At 39.6% G+C, this 17,362-nt stretch overlaps 1 protein-coding gene across 5 annotated transcripts in view; it reads left to right on the forward strand.

Moving 5' to 3' along the window:
- The window catches only part of LOC129497024 (serine/threonine-protein phosphatase 4 regulatory subunit 1-like), an 81,393-nt gene that overhangs the window by 21,533 nt on the left and 42,498 nt on the right, over nt 1–17,362 (forward strand). For all 5 annotated transcript variants that reach the window (XM_055305446.1, XM_055305454.1, XM_055305438.1 and 2 more), the window contains one exon: nt 5,737–5,869. In XM_055305446.1, coding sequence (XP_055161421.1) covers nt 5,737–5,869 — 133 coding nt within the window. The remainder of the gene's footprint in view (nt 1–5,736; nt 5,870–17,362) is intronic.

Here is a 17,362-nt window from a genome sequence, read left to right on the forward strand (position 1 = left end):
GGGACTTGATCCCGAACCCCGGGATCATGCCCCGAGCCAAAGGCAGATGCTCAACTGCTAAGCCACCCAGGTGTCCCTCATTCCCTTTTATTATTGGGAAGTATTTCTTTGTATGGATATGCTACAATTTGTTTACCTACTTAGTTGATAGATATTTTTGCTATTTCTAGTTTTTGGCTATTATGGGTGAAGCTGCTGTGAACACACAAATACAAGTCTTAGTGTAAACATACATATGTTTTCATTTCTCATGTGTAAACATCTAGGAGTAGAATTGCTGGTTCAGATGGTAGGTGTTTATTTATTTTTTTCAAGTAACTGCCAAACCATTTTAGTAGCTGTACCATTTTGCATTTTTTACCAGCAGCGTATGAGAGATCCAGTTGCTCCTAGCCAACACATTTAATATAATCAGGTTAGAAAATTTTCTTAGCCTTCCCAGTGGGTGGGTAATATTATCTCACTGTGGTTTTAATTGACATTTCCCTAATTACTAATGATGACTAATGATGTTGAACATCTTTTCCCATGCTTAGCTGTCATTTGTGTATCTTCTGTGATGACATGTCTATTGAAGTTTTTTTCCCCTATTTTAAAGATTGAGCTCTAAGAGTTCTTTATATATTCTGGATACAGATCCTTTATCAGATATATTTTACAGATATTTTCTCCTCAGTTCTTTGGCTTGATGTTTCATTTCCTTTTTTTTTTTTTTAAGATTTTATTTTTAAGTAATCTCTATATCCAACATGGGGCTTGAACCCACAACCCCGAGATGAAGAGCTGCACGCTCCACTGACTGAGCTAGCCGAGCTCCGCAGTTGGTGTTCTATTTCTTACCAATGCTTTAGGAAGAACAAAAGTTTTCAATTTTGATCAAGTTGAATTCATGGGTATTTCTTTTTGTGGCATATGCTTTTTATACCTCCCTCTAAGAAATCTTTGCCTAATTAAGGAACACAAAGATTTTTCTCCTGTATTTTCTTTCTTTTTTTTTTTTTTTTTAAGATCTTATTTATTTATTCATGAGAGACACACAGAGAGAGAGAGGCAGAGACACAGGCAGAGGGAGAAGCAGGCTCCCTGCAGGGAGCCTGATGTGGAACTCAATCCCAGGACCCTGGGATCACAACCTGAGCCAAAGGCAGATGCTCAACCACTGAGCCACCCAGGTGTCCCAGTTACACATATGTTATGGTGCTCAATAATATCTCCAAATAACTGATGTTGTGTTCTTTTTTTCTTCCTATTTTTTCTTTTTGTTTCATTTTGAATAATTTCTATTGCTTATCTTTAAGTTCTGTGGTTTTTTTCTATTTCTCTTATCTGTTAATTTCTTTCAGTTTATGTTTTGATTTAGTTACTGTGTTTTTCATCTCTTGAATTTACACTTGGGTCTCTTTTATATTTCCATTTTGCTCATCAAGAGCTCCATGTTTTTTCTGGGATACGTGGAACATTTTTTTTTCAAAGATTTATTTATTTATTTGAGAGAGAGCATGCACTGTGTGTGTGCATGCTTGCCACGAGTGTGGGTGGGGAGGGGCAGAGAGAGAGAGAATCTCAAGCAGGCTCTATGCTGATCATGGAGCCCAATGAAGGGCTTGAACTCACTACCCTTAGATCATGACCTGAGCTGAAACCAAGAATCAGATGCTTAACCAACTGAGCCTCCCAGGCACCCCTTAATTGCTATTTAAAGATCATTTTCTTTTTTTAAAAAATATTTTATTTATTTATTCATGAAAGACACACAGAGAAAGGAGAGAGAGAGAGAGAGAGAGAGAGAGAGAGAGAGAGAGAGAGAGAGGCAGAGAGGCAGAGACACAGGAAGAGGGAGAAGCAGGCTCCATGCAGGGAGCCCAATATGGGACTCGATCCTGGGTCCCCAGGATCATGCCCTGGGCTGAAGGTGGTGCTAAACTGCCGAGCCACCCAGGCTGCCCTAAAGATCATTTTCTATTCCATCATCTCTGACATTTGGGGGACTTTCTCAGTTTATTCATTTAATCATATCCTGATTATGGTCATATTATTTGGCTTCTTTTCATGCATGATAATATTTGATTGGCTGCCAGACATTAAGAATTTGGGGGCATTAGTTGTTAGGTTTCACAGTACAAATTGTATAAATCTGGGGATGTTGGGTTTTGTTATGATGAACAGTTAACTTTCTGGGATTGGGCTGTATTCATTTCAGGCTTAATGTAAACTCCATCAGGGCGAGTCCAGAGCAGGCTTTGATCTAGACTCATTTAGCCACTACTAAAATAGTGCCAAGTGTCACAGGGTCTCCCTCCCCTGGCTGGTGGGAACAGACAGCTGCTCCCTGCATGTGAGTGCCACAAAGGACTGCTGGCTCCTTTCTTACGGTTCCTCCTCAGTCTTGGTAGTATTTTCTCACATGTGCATGGATCTGTACTCAGTGGATGCTTCCGGGGGCCACTCTGCTGGCCTCTTCTGCTTCCTTCTTTGCAAATGCTGGCCGCTTTGGCCCCCCCCCCCCTCATACTTCCTTCTCTGGACCTCTGGAAGTTCTCTGGGCAGTCAGAGGCGGCCATCCCAGGGCTCCTTGTTTGTGTCCTTTCTCTGAGGGCCCTTGTCCTGTGCTGCCTTGCTGTCTAGTGCCTGAAAACTCTTGTTTTGTGGATGGTTTTCTAGTCTTCTGGATGTGTAAAGTGTGAAGGTCTTTTACCATATCAGCTGGAAATGGAAGTCTGTCACCTTCCTTCAGATGCTTCTGAGACCATAACCCTTCCCTTCGGCTTTGGTGGTCTTCGATTCCTTCAGCCTTCATCTCATGAGACCTTTCTGCACATCTCTTGAAAGAACACTAGACTGGAATGCAGAATATTCTTAGCAACCAAATGGGTGCTAAGAATCCTAGTTCTGCTGCTGGCTTTGGGGGTGCATCTCTGTAGCTGTCCACAAAATGAGGGGATTTATCAAGGCATATCCCAAGGTTCCATCTTCTTAATGGTTCTGTATCATAGCTATCATTCAAGTTTCTTTTGGTGGCATCATTCCTCGTTTCGCTACATTTTATTGAGCACCTACTACTTGTCAGGTACTATCCTGGGTGCTGGTGTTATAGTGCCCTTCATGGAGCTCACAGAGCCACTGGGAGACAAGCATGACACAGTCACCAAACCCGGTGCCATGGGGAGTGTTAGGACAGAAGAGCCAACAGTTCCAAAAGAGGCTGTTACCAGAGACTGGCCTTCTGGAGATCAGTGTAGGGGTCCCTAAGCTGGGGCGTGGGGTAGGGGGTGAAGATGTGAGAGTGTCCCAGGCAGTGGGAATGATGTGTAGAAAAATCACTGAGAGGAGGATTTTGGTGCATGTGAAGAATTAAGGGAAGGTTACTGTGTCTGAAGCTCAGACAGGGTGGTGGGAAGGATTTCTTTGAAAATTAAAATGAAGGTTTCTTCTGGCAGTATGGTATAGTACAGTGTCTGTAGAGTCCAACTACTGGAGTTCAGATCCTGACCCACTCCTCTCTAGCTGTGTTTGGCAGCTTTCTTGGCTTCTTTCAGCTTCAGCCTTTTTACCCAGAAACAGGGGGATAATGTGGTTGTTGTCAGGATTTAATGAACCACTGCTATACACAAAGCTTTTAGCACAGTTCCTGGAAGCAGCCAATGAATATTAGTTATTAGCCAGTATTGCGTGGTTTATGGCTTTTATTTCCATATATATGGTTAGTATAATGTTATATAGTTAGTATAGTAGAATCATTAATATCCTCTAATAACAGTTATTCCTTTGTAGAACTAATTGCTAAGTTCTTTAGTTCTCTGATAGTTTTTTTGAAGAGTGCTTGCATATTTTTTGTTACTTTAAAATAGCAATTCTTAACCCACGAAGTACACAGGTGGACCTCAGAGGATCTTTTTGAAACCCCTGATTCTTTTTTTTTAAGAGGGGTGGGAGGGGGAGAGGGTGAGCCTTAAGCCGACTCCACAACCCAACACAGAGCCAGATGCGGGGCTTGATCTTACCGCTCTGAGATCATGACCTTAGCCAAAATTAAGAGTTGGGCACCTAACCAACTGAGCCACTCAGGTGCCCTGGGTGATTCTTTATGAAAAGTATTGCATATGGTTATGTGTGGCTATCAGCAGGTTCCAAAGCTATCTATGACTCCAAAAGTCTAGCAAATTGTTTTATTTATTTATTTTTCAAAAAAGATTTTATTTATTTATTTATTTGACAGAGGAGAAGGAGAGAGAGCACATATGTAGGGGGGAGGGGCAGAGGGATGGGAGAGGGAGAAGCAGACTTCTTGCTGAGCCTGGAGCCTGATGCAGGGCTTGATCCCAGGACCTTGAAATCATGACCTGAGCAGATGCTTAACTGACTGAGCCACCCAGGCGCCCCACAAATTCTGCTTTAAACTTAATATTTTAAAGTCGCTGCAGGTTAGGTCCACTGTTTCTTAAATATCTGTGAGATGAAGGTTGCGTGTTACTCTTGGGCCCTGAAATTCTTTGAAAATAGCTCATATAAAATGACTGTGGTTGGTGGGGCTTGGCTGTGACTCAGTGGGGACCTATTCCTCCCTGGCAGGGATCCTGCAAGAAATGATGTATTTGATTGCATCACACATATATTTTCTACTAATGTATACTTCTTTATTAAAATTATCTGGGTAACTGTTATATAGTATAAAATTTTAATAAGCTCTAATTACTAGCATAAAAGAATTTGTGGAGGAAAAATGTGGTTAATGTTTCAGAGTAAACACCTAGGCACAAATGTGTCATTTCTTATTTTAAACTCTTATCAGTTACTACCTAAATTAACAAGTTTTCCACTCTGCCCAGTAGGAATCCTGTACTTTTTTGCATGAGTAGTGCTTCCTGCTCAGCTGTTTCAGTGCAAGGGACGCATTTATGCCTCTGAAGTGTGGGTGGGTAAAGGGTGGTGGCCACAGTCAAGGTTGGCCAGATTATGCAGGGCTAGATCCCACAAGACCTGGGTATGCAGACAGGTTACATCACTTACTGTGGTCGCACAGCTAGTAAGTTGTGTTGCGAGCTTCATCTTGTTCCAGGGATGTTTGGCTCCAGAGCCCATGAATGCGGCCATGCTGGTCCCCCACTTTGTGGGGTGGGTGTGCCTGCCCTCAGCTGGGGCTGCAGGGAAGAGTCAGCATGACAACAGGCTCAGTTTTGGCCAGAGTGAGGGATTGGAGGAACCTGTTAGACATCCATGTGGAGGGGCTGGTGGGGTGTTGCCATGTGGTTTGATGGGAACCGATGTCATGCGCATGAAGCTGTGTGACAAGTATGTTTAGACAAGACCAAATATGGAGTAGGCTTTCTACCATATTCTTGCTTATGAGGTCAAACACCTCTCTTTTTCTTTTGACTATTTCATATCTGTTTGCATAGCACTCCGTGGATGTACCTCCCAGGAGTCAGCTAGCTGTCTTGTTCACTTGCTTCTAACTTCCCCGGTAAAGGAGAGGTTCCCATCTTTGTTGGTTAGAGGTGACTCACGTCAGATTGATGGCACTGAAAGAAGGACATTTAGCTTTCCTTTATGACTCTGGTCTTGTCACCCTTCTCTTGGATTATAAACCTACCCACTTCATTTTAGATGAGTTACCAAGTTTGCAAACTCAGAGGTTCCCCCTGGAAAGGGCCAGGAGGGTAGAAAGTGTGCTGCAAAGGCCTGCCTTGGCTCAAGTATGATGTGATGAATGCAATTTTGTCCCCTCTTCCCCTTTAGATGGATTTGAAGACTATGGCCCAGATCGTGACAGCATGAGGGTAACGGCCTTTCTGGACCTTCCAGGCCAGGATAGCCTGCCTCCACTCGTTCGCCTGGAAAAGTATGCTTTCAGCGAGAACATTTTCAACCGGTGAGCTCACCAGCCCTTCCCAAACGCACAGGCCTCCACAGGGTCGGTTTTTGCCGTGCTGACAGTGGTGGCTACCTCTCTGTGCCAGCTTTGAGGACTCCCGGGGATGTGGTGGCACGTGGGCTGTTTCCAGGTTCCTGGCATTCTGTCTGAATGGCACCCTTTGATTAGGTTTCTCCATTACTCTTGTTAACTGTTTTACTGGTCACCTGGTAAGCCAAGAATAAAACGCCGATGAAATTTAATGGTGTTTAAATAATTAGGGTTGCTAACTGGGTTTCTTTCACACGTGCCGTACTCAGAAAAGTAAAATGCATCGCATAATTGAAAGCATCAGTTGGAACATTGCTCGCTCGTTTTGGTTTTTGACTGCCCCATGTTTCAGGGACATTGGTGCTGCTTGTTCCGCCATGTTGTATTGTCACTCCTCATTGTGCTGGCAGGATTATTCTCCAGACTCAGACCATTCCTCCAAGACGTGACCTTGGCTCTTATTTCATGAAGAAAACAGAAACTAAGACATTTCTTTTAGCTGACAGTCCGCCCAAAGCTGAGTCTGCGGGCATTCTTCCCCGCCGTCGCAGACTGGGGCTATCTCTCTTTTTGTCTCCCCTCCTCCATCTGATACTGCTTCTGTCTTCTGTGTCTTCCTTCTTGCCTGTGACACACACCCTTTCCTTCCCCCTCACATGACCTAGTGTGTTTCTCATTCTGAACAGTCCTCTGGACTTCTCCACCTGCAGCCTTCTCACACATCTTAAGTGCACTGTTCTGGGAAGACTGGATGATGCTCGCTGAGTCTCTATTACATATGTACTTAATATCTATATCTATTAAATTGCAGAAGGCTCACAGCAATTGCTGCTGAGTGAGTCCAATTATTATCCCAATTTTACAGATAGGGAAATGATGGTACTCTGAATGATGTCTTTTGATGAGCAGTTCTTAATTTAAATGTAGTTCACGATTTCTCAACTTTTTCTTTGATACTTAGTGCTTTCTTTTCATGTATAAGGAACGTTCTCCTCCCCTAAGGCCATCAAGATATTTCGTTATAGGGGGGTCTAGGGGTTCCAGTCGGTTAAGCATCTGACTCGTGATCTCAGCTCAGGTCTTGATCTCAGGGTCCTGAGTTCAAGCCCAGCATTGGGCTCCATGCTGGTCTTGGATCCTACTTTATAAAAAGAAAAAGAAAAGAAATTTCCTTATATTCTTAAAGTTTTATTGTTTTACCTTTCATATTTGGATCTACAGTCTCCCTAGAATTGCTTTCTTTTTGTATTATGTGAAGTAGGAGTCAAGTTTCATTGCCTTCTACGTGCTATGCACTTGATCCAGTGCCATTTATTGAAAATACTACCTTTTATCTATGCCCTGCTTTACTACCTTTCTCTTAAATTGAGTGTCTATATCTGAACTTCCTAGTCTGCTTCCTTGGTCTGTTTGTCCTTCTGCTGGGACCACACTGTCTTTGTTACTATAACTTTATCATCAAAATCTTGGTAGAGTAACTCCTCCCGCTTTGTTCTTCTTCACGGTTGTCTTGGCTGTTCTTGACTCTGCATTTCCAAATGCATTTTAGCACCAGTTCATCAATTTCTAGGAGAAAAAACCTGCTGGGTTTTTCATTGGAACTGGATTGCATCTATAAATCAATCTGTGAAGTATTGACACCTTTACAATATTTAGTTTTCTAATCTTCCCATTTAAAAAAAAAACTTCAGTTTTTGTGTGTGTGTGTGTGTGTGTGTGTGTGTGTGTTTTCTCTTGTAGAGATCTTCTGTACCTTTTTCAGTTTAGTTCTAGGTATTTGGTCTCTATGTGAATGTAAATGGTATCATTTCTTAAAATTTAAATTCTAATTGCTGCTGATAATATGAAAATAGAATTGATTTTTATATTTTGATTTTGTTCCCATTGACTATGCTAAGTTCACTTATTAATTTTAATAACTTCCCTGGGGGTTCTTTGGGTTTTCTGCATATTGTACAATGTTGTGTGTGAAATATGATAGTTTGATTTCTCCCTTTCCTCTCTTGGTTTATATTTTTAATAGCTATATCTTGTCAGTTTAGGAAAATGTATATTTATAATTTGTTGAGATTATTTTTACACTTTTTGAAATTAATTTTTTTTAAATTTAAAATTAAAAAGAAATTAAAATTATTTCATTTATTCATTTGAGAGAGAGAGAGCGCATGGATGAGGGAAGGGATAGGGATACAAGCAGCCTGACACAGGGCTTGATCCCAGAACCTCAAAATCATGACCTGAGCTGAAGGTCCATGCTTAACCGACTGAGCTACCCAGGTGTCCTTAATTTAGAAAATTTAAAAAAAAAATTTAAGTAATCTCTGTGCCTATTGTGGGGCTCAAACTCACAACTCCAAGATCCAGAGTCTCATGCTCTACCAACTAAGCCAGTCAGTATAAAAAATAAGAGTTTGTGGTAAACTTAAAAAAAATATATTTATTCATGAGAGACACACAGAGAGAGGCAGAGAGATAGACAGAGGGAGAAGCAGGTTCCTTGCAAGGAGTCCAATGTGGGACTCAATCCTTGGACCCCTGGATCACACCCAGATCTGAAGACAGATGCTCAACTGCTGAGCCAGCCAGGTATCCCTGTTTTTAAACTTTTAAAAATAACTTCACACTTAAAAGTTTCAGGAATAGTAGAAGGAATTCCTGTCTATTTTTTACTCAGATTCATCAGTTGTGAACATTTTACCATATTCGAGTTAACGTTCACTCTCTTTATTTTCACATTGTTTTCTGAGCCATTGGAGGTTAATTGTAGCCATCGTGTTGCTCTCTCTGTGGTGACTGCTGTCGCATATTTCTAACAAGGACATTTGTCGTTTACTTATAGAATCACATACAGTGATTCGAGTCAGGAAACTTAATCTTGATATAATACTGTTATCAAATATCTAGATTTTTAAAAATATTTTATTTAGTTATTGCATTTGAGAGAGCAAGCACGTAAGTAGGGGGAGAGACAGAGGGAGAGGAAGAGAATCCCAAACAGACCCTGCACTGCAGCTCAACACAGGGCTTCATCCCAGGACCCTGAGATCATGACTAAGCTGAAACCAAGAGTCAGATGCTTAACCGACTGAGCTGCCCAGGTGCCCCTCTAATATCTAGGTTTTTTGTTTTTTTAAGGATTTTATTTATTCATGAGAGACACACACACAGAGAGAGGGAGAGAGGCAGAGACATAGGCAGAGGGAGAAGTAGGCTCCATTCAGGGAGCCTGACATGGGACTTGATCCTGGGTCTCCAGGATCACGTCCTAGGCTGAAGGTGGTGCTAAACCGCTGAGCTACCCAGGCTGCCCTAATATCTAGGTTTTAATCAAATTGTCCAGTGGCCCTAAGCGAATCCTTTAATTCAAGGTTTTTGTCTATTTGGTTTGTTTTTAGATCTAGAATCCAACCCAGCATCATGGACTACATTTGATCGTTGTCATGTTTCTGTAGGCTCATTTAATGTCTGACAGTTTCTCAGCCTTTCTTTGCCTCTCATGATACTCTTGACAGTTTTTAAGAGTACAGCTGATTTATTGTATAGAATAAATTCACTCAGAGTTTTTAAAAATCCTCAGTGAGGTCTGAATTTTGTATAATGCTTCTTTTATATCTGCTGAGATTATAAATGCCTTTTTACCTTTACTCTCTTTTTTCTACTTTCTTAAAAACTTCTGTTATTATAAAACATACCCCATACAGATAATTGGATGTCAAGTGTAAGGAGTTTTTATGAAGCACATGTCCACATGGAGGTCTTCTGGACCTATGCCCTCCCCGCCTCGTGGTGATCACCTTCGGATGTTTATGTTCATTACATCCTTAATTTTGTTTCTGGTCTTAGCACCTAAATATCTACTTCCAAATAGAATAAGTTAATTTTGTTGTTGTTGAACTTGAAATATGTGAAATCCTATAGGACATACTTTGTGGCTTTGCATGTAGGGTTTGAGTTTGTTCATTTTGTAGCAGTGTTCTATTGTTTGAAGATACTGACGCTTTGTCTGTTGGAGTAGTTCAAGTTCTCTCACTCTTAAGAAAATTGTACTATGAACAATCTAGTATATGTATATGGGTGCATATCAGTACACATCTCTGCAGGGTTATAGTCAGCCAAGAATTCTTGTGTGATGAGACATACTTGTCTTCTACTTTAGGCGGTAGTGCCAGTTTCCCAAGTGATTGCATCAGTTGCACTCCCACTTTTGCCCTACATTTTATCTGCTGATTGGTATCGTCAGATTGTAAGATATTAGCCAATCTGGTCATGTGCTAGCGTATAATGATATCATTTTGTGATTTTAATTTCCATTTTATTTATTTTTGAATTTGAACACCTTTTTGTATGTTTGCTGGACATCTGTATTTCTTTTTTGTGAAGTGCCTGTTTAAAATCTTTCTTTGAAAAAAAAAAACTTTATTTGGTGGGTAAAGGGAAGATGGATTGTTTCTCTTTTTATTATTGACTTGTAAGAACTCTTTGTATATTCTAGATTTCAAACCTTGGTCAGTTATGTATGGCAAATATCTTCCTTCATCCTGTGCTTGTTTCAGCTCTCTTTACAGTGTTCTTTTGGTGACCAGAAGCTGTTCATTTTGATGTAAATTTATCAACATTGACTTTTATCCTTAGTGCATTTTGAAGCTCCTTTAAAATGTCTTCCTCCACCAAAAGATCATAAACATACTGTTTTATATTGCTTTAAAAGCTCTTTTTTTTTCCTTTCACATTTAGGTCTTCGATCCATCTGAAAGTAATTTTTGTTCATTGTATGAAGGAGGGATCCAGTTTCATTTTCTCTGTTGTCACAGAACCACTTATCAAAAGTACATTTTTTCCTCGTTGCTCTGGGGTACCACCTCTGTTCTAATCCAGTCTTTAATAGCCTTTGTCTAGACTGTCTCTTTCAGTAGTCTGTCTCCCCCTTGGCCAATACCACACTGTCTTGATGACTGTAGATTTTAGTGGGTCTTGACACTTGATTAAGCAAAACTTGCCACTTTGTTTTTCTTTGATATGATTTGTTATTCTTGGTCCTTTGCATTTTCATATAAATTTCAACATCAGTTTATCAGTTGCTAATAAAACACCTATTAGAATTTTGCTTGGGTTTGCACTGAATGAATAGGTCAGTTTGGAGAGTATTGCCCTCTTTACAATATTTAGACTTCCAATCCATAAACATGGTATATCTTTATATTTATGTAGGTTTTCTTTAATGTCCCAATAACATTTGGTCGTTTTCTCTGTAAAAGTTTTGTGTTTTTTGCTGGTGTGTTTTAAAGGAAATCCAAGGCATCATATCATTTATCCAGCTAGAGACTTAAATCTAACTGCAGTATCATTATCACACTCAACCCAGTTGATAATAATGCCTTCCAGTTGACCAGTCTATGTTAAATTTTCCCTCAGAAATGCCTTTTTATGGTTGATTTGTTCGAATCATGATCCAAATAAGGTCCACACATTTCATTAGGTAGATAGGTCTCTTGAGTCTTTTTTTTTGTTTGTTTACGGTTTTTTTTTCCCTTTTGGTCTTAAATCTCTTTTAATCTCTAATTGATTCTCCCTCTCATCTTCTCTCTACATCATCTGTTTGTTGAAGGGGTCATTAGTCTTGTAGAATTTTCCACATTCTGGATTCGGTGGTCATTATTCTCATGGCATAATTTTACATAATCTTTTGTCCTTTGTATTTTCTATAAACCAAAAATTACACTTGGAGACTTGATTAGATTCTGCTTCAATTTTTTTTTTTTTACAACAATACTTCATGTGTTGTTTTGTATACTTCTCATTACAAAACATTGGGAAACAATGTCTGGGTGTCCCACTTTTGGAGATGTTCATATTGAGCAGTGGGCGCAGGTGTTAGATTCTTTCATTATAAAATTCCCCACTAGCCTTTCTTCTCATGACTTTAGTGGTCACAAATAATCATTGTTTAGATCTGCTATCTCTTTATGTGTTGGGAAATAGCAATTTTCTTTTTATTGTCTGTGAAATCTGTAGTATGGCCCCATTTTCCATTCTGTTATTGGTAATTGGTGCCTTTTCTTTTGTTTCCCCCTGGATAATTCTTACCAGAGGACTATCAAGTATATTAGTTCTGTTGAAGAATCAAGTTTTGGCTATGATATTCTCTATTGTGTGTTTATTTTCTAGTTCAGTAATTTCTGCTCTAATTCGTATTATTTTCTTTTTTGGGGAGGTATTTAGTTGCTGTTCTTTTTCTTCTTGTAAGATATGTTTAACTATTTTTTTTTTGTCTTTTTAAAATAATATTTGCATTTTAAATTGTAAGATTGCTGTTAAGTGCTGTAAGTACTTCAGTGTTATATTAGGCACATCCTCACGTTCTGGTATTAATATTTTTATTACCTTTCAGTGTAAAGTATTTTTAATGTCTATAATGATTTCTCCTTTGACCAATGAGTTATTTAGAAGTATGTTGTTTAACTTCCAAATATTCGAGACTTTTTCCAGGTATCTTTCTGTTATTTTATTCTGAGTTTAAGTCTTCTGTGGTCAGAGAACATACTTTGTATTATTTCTCGTCTTTTAAATTTTTTGGAATTATTTTATGGTGGTGAAGATTCCGTGTGCATCCCAGGGTTTTTGGATAGTGTATCTTATAAATGTCAGGACAAATTGGCTGAGAACATTGTTCAGGTCTTCTGTGTTCTTATTTTCTATCTACTTGCTCTGTCTGTTACTGAGAGAAGAATGTTGGAATCTCACTTACAATTTTGGATTTTTCTATTTTTCAGATCTAACAGTTTGTGTATTTTGAAGCTCTCTTCTTGGGTACATACACATTTAGTAGTGTTCTGTTTTCTCGAATAAGTTGATCTGTCTGTGTTTGTGTAGTATCCTTTGTCCCTAGTACTATTCCTTTCTCTGAAGCTTACTGTCTGAATTTAATATATATACTTAATTTTCTTTTGATTGCTATCTGTATATTTCTGTCTATACTTTTATTTTTAACCTATGCATGTCTGGTGTTTAAAGTGTGGTTATTATAGAAGACATATAGTTGGGTCTTGCTTTTTTACCCAGTGTAACAACTGCTTCTTTTAATTTCAACATTTATATCATGTATATTGTGTATATATATATATATATTTAAATATGTTATTTATTCATGAGACACACAAAGAGAGGCAGAGACATAGGAAGAGGGAGAAGCAGGCTTCCTGCGGGGAGCCTAATGCAGGACTTGTTCCCAGGACCCTGGGATCACAACCCGAGACAAAGGCAGATGCTCAGCCACTGAGCCACCTAGGTGCCCTTAGATCATGTACATTTGAAGTGATTATTGATATGGTTTGGTTTACATATGCCATCTTGCCATTTGTTTTCTATTGACTCAACTCTTCTTGCTATATTAATTTCATTATTATTCATATTATTCATTATTCATTATTTGAAATAAGAGAATCACTTTTTTTGTCCTATGGACTTTTTCTTTTTTGATTCCACTGTATCCTCGCTATGGCTTATTAGTTAAGCCTCTTTTAAAAAATTGTTATTGGTTATTCTAGGGATTATAATATATTCCTCTGACGTATTACAATATATGTTGAAATAAAATGCTACCACTCTGCATACAGTGCAAGGTACAGTGTGAGAACGTGCCAGGAGTACAGAACACACTTCAGAGGGCTTCTGTGGCCGCCTCCCCATCTTTTGTGCTGTTGTTTTTCTGCATTTTGCTTCCACACATGTTATACATCCCATGATACCTTGTTACTTTATTTCCTGAAGATTTGCAACTTTTAAAGTGATTAAAATGACATAAAAAAACATATATATATATTTTAAAAGATTTATTTATTTATTTATTTATTTATTTATTTATTTATTTATTCATGATAGACATAGAATGAGAGAGAGAAAGAGGCAGAGACACAGGAGGAGGGAGAAGCAGGCTCCATGCTGGGAGCCTGACGTGGGTCTCAATCCCGGGACCTCAGTATCGCGCCCTGGGCCAAAGGCAGGCGCCAAACCACTGAGCCACCCAGGGATCCCCGACAAAAATATTTTTTATGTTTACCATCATGTATACCTTTTTTGTGCTTTTTATTTCCTTTTGCAAAATGCCCATTTTCACCCAGCATCCTTTTGCTTTGAGGACTTCCTTTAACAATTCTTGATAGCACAAGACTACTATCAGTGAATTCTCACCACTTTTGTCTGAAACAGTCTTTATTTCACTTTCATTTTTTAAATTTAATTAATAAACTTTAATTTTGAGAGCGATTTTGGATTTCAAGAAAAATTGAGCAGAAAGTACAGAGTGTTCCTATATTCCTTAACTGCCCAAGCATGCCCAACTCCTCCAAAAGACCTTCAGCATATTAATCACACTTATTTTAAAGCCCTTGTCTGAATGTTCCCGCATCTGGGTCTGATATCCTTCTGCCTGCTTCTTGCTTGTCATCACACTCAGCTCCTCTACATTCTTCTCTTTCTTAAGGCTCTTGTCACTGTCCATCATCTTCAGTTTTCTTGCCTGCATCTGGGTCTAAACTGTGCCCTTCAGGGTAGGCTCTGGAACTGGCTCATCTTTTGGGCCAAATTCATGATAGTGACTGCATGAGATGGGTGAGGGAAGGAAGGGACAAAGACTAAGGGTTCATTTCCATGGTAAGATTTCCAGGAAACATTGCCATGTAAAATTGAACCATCCTCCTCATACTTTAAAAAATTCACAAAAATGACATGTACTTGAAACATTTAGTAATTACAGAAGTTAAAATAATGAGAGTTTCCCTTCTTCCCCTACTACAGTCTAGGGTAGTATATGCTTTCAGACTTTTCCCTAAATGAGTGTATGTATATATGAGTATATGTATTGCACATATGTACATAAATACAATTCATATTAAGAAATAGGCTCACACTGCATATAAAATGCTTCACCTCATTTTCTCATTTACGTGAATTTTCATGGGCATCTTTCTAAGTGAGTGCATATCTATAGGTACCTTTACAAGTGCTTCCATATAGAACGCTGTTATATAGGAATAACATCATTTATTTAAACCTCCCTCTTCATTAGACATTTAATTGCAGTTCCTTGCTTATATTGTAGTACTGATGGCTGTCATGCTATGGGGCTTACCATGGGCCAAGGACCAGGCTGTGACCTTCCTGTGCATGAGCTCATTTAACCTTTCTAACACTTTTCTCAGTCATACACAGCAGTTCTCTCTTCTTCTCATTAGCATAGTTGACATGGAGAAGTATTGAGGCTGATGCTTCTGGACTCTGCTTCTCCCCTATGACCTCTTCAGGTCATTCCATAAAGCAGCCAGGTTTTCCAGAGTGTTGGTGCCAAAGCATAGATTTGTTTGAGTCTTTAGCTCTCTCCCATTCTGTATTCACTGTGGTGGATTCGTCCCTCCCTGCTTCAGGGGCCCTCTCTTACCCCTCTCCTCACTTTCCTTAAGAGGGCAGGTCCCTTGTGACCACTTGGGGCTGGATGCAGATCTGTCTATCCATTCTATGGCCCTAGAAGCAGATTGGGGATCTTAGTTGCTTGATTTCCCAGGGGAGGCCAACCTGAATGTGGTCCAGTGAAATGTAATCAGGGACTTTATAGTGTCTGTTTTCGACTTTCCCAAACCTCCTGGCTGCCAGATCTCGACCTTTCATCCCAGGGGTGGTATAAGTCTCTCCGTGGACAGGCTTGAGTTGATGGATTTCTTCCTGTAGTGTGCTGGGCCAAAAGACTACCTCTTTGAATTCACATTTCTAGTCTTTTCCAGCAAGTCAGGGTGGGTTTTTGACTTCAGCTAATCCTGATGCGTGTTGTCCTTGGGTTGTCAGGGGCTCAGAGGAACAGGCAGAGGCAGGCAGGGGCTCCTTTCCATTTGTTCCAAGAAGCCTTTCAGGAGTGCCTGTCCCTCTTCTGTGCCCCGAGGCCTCCAGGCCACAAATAAGCTACTGCTGATTGCACTGATTTTTCTCCTTGTTAATGTCTTTGTTTAAAACAGCTTTACTGAGGCATATTTTTCACGTGGTAAAATACACCCATCTAAAGCATCCAGTGAGCTGAGTTTGGATAAATGTACATAGTCATGCAAACCTCGGCCATAGTCAACGTTTTAACGTTTCTGTCATTCCCTTGTTATCTTGCTCATCCCTTTGCATCAGTCTCTTCCTCCCTCCTCGCTGTGGATGGAACAACCATCAGTTTGTTTCTGAAGGCTAAGGTTTTCCTTTTTCTAGAATTTCATGTAAATGGAATCATATGGTATGTTGTGTTTTCTCTCTGGCTTCTTTTTCTTAGTAAAATACATTTGAAATTCAGCCTGTTGTTACCTCTGGGGTTCCTTTTGAGTGCCAAGTTGTACTCCATTGTGTGGATAGTTGGTGTCTTGTGTATATGTTCCCCAGTTGAAGAATGCAGAGATGTTTTTTCTACATTTTGTGGCTATTGTGAATCATGCTAATATGAACATTTGTGTACAAGTCTGTGTGTGAACATAAGTTTTCATTTCATTTGGGTAAATACCTAAGAGGGAATTGCTGGGTTGAATGTATATTTAGATTTCTGAGAAACTGCCAATTGTTTTCTAAATTATGGTGCTATTTTGCATTCCAACCAATAATGTCTGTGGGTTCCTGTTGTCCCATATCTTTGCCAGCATAGGTATTATTATTATCATTTTAGTTATTTTTTTCTTTTTCTCAGTTTTATTTTAATTAGGCTCCATGCCCAACATGGGGCTCAAACTCATGACTCTGAGATCAAGAGTCGCATGCTCCACCTACTGAGTCACCCAGACACCCCATAACTTTAGTTCTTCTAGTGGATGTAGTAGTACCTCTTCATGACTTTGTATGTATGTATGTATGTATGTATGTATTTATTTATTTATTTAGTCTTTGTGTTTTGTTTTGTCTTTAAACTTCATTGGAAGCAGTTTTAGATTTTTTTTAAGGATTTTATTTATTTGAGAGAGAGAGCGAGAGAGAGAGAGTACAAGTGGGGGGAGGTCCAGAGGCAGAAGCAATGCAGAACTCCATCCCTGAGATCATGACCAGAGCTGAAGGCAGACGCCTAAGCAACTGTGCCATCCAGGTGCCTGAAGCAGTTTTAGATTTATAGAAGAATTCCAAAACTAGTACAGAGGGTTCCTTTATACCTTTAATCTTCTAATGAGATGGTTCTCAGTCAGGGCTGATTTTGCCCCCGGTAGACCTGTGGCAATGTCTAGAGACATTTTTAGTTGTCCCATCACAGGATAGAGGAGAGCCAGGGGGGATTCTGCTGACACCTAGTAGGTAAAGGCCACTCGAGATTAATGCCACTCTTTGGATCTTTTCCTTCTGCATTTATTGGTCACTTAATTCCCACCCACTGCCATGGGGCCTCTCTTCTGTCTATCTATGCCTGAAGAATCAATCAGAAAAGGACAAAAAGGTTTTTGTCGAGTGCCAAGTGAACAG

Source organism: Nyctereutes procyonoides, unplaced genomic scaffold, assembly GCF_905146905.1.
Source record: "Nyctereutes procyonoides isolate TBG_1078 unplaced genomic scaffold, NYPRO_anot_genome, whole genome shotgun sequence".
NCBI classification, from domain to species: Eukaryota; Metazoa; Chordata; class Mammalia; order Carnivora; family Canidae; genus Nyctereutes; species Nyctereutes procyonoides.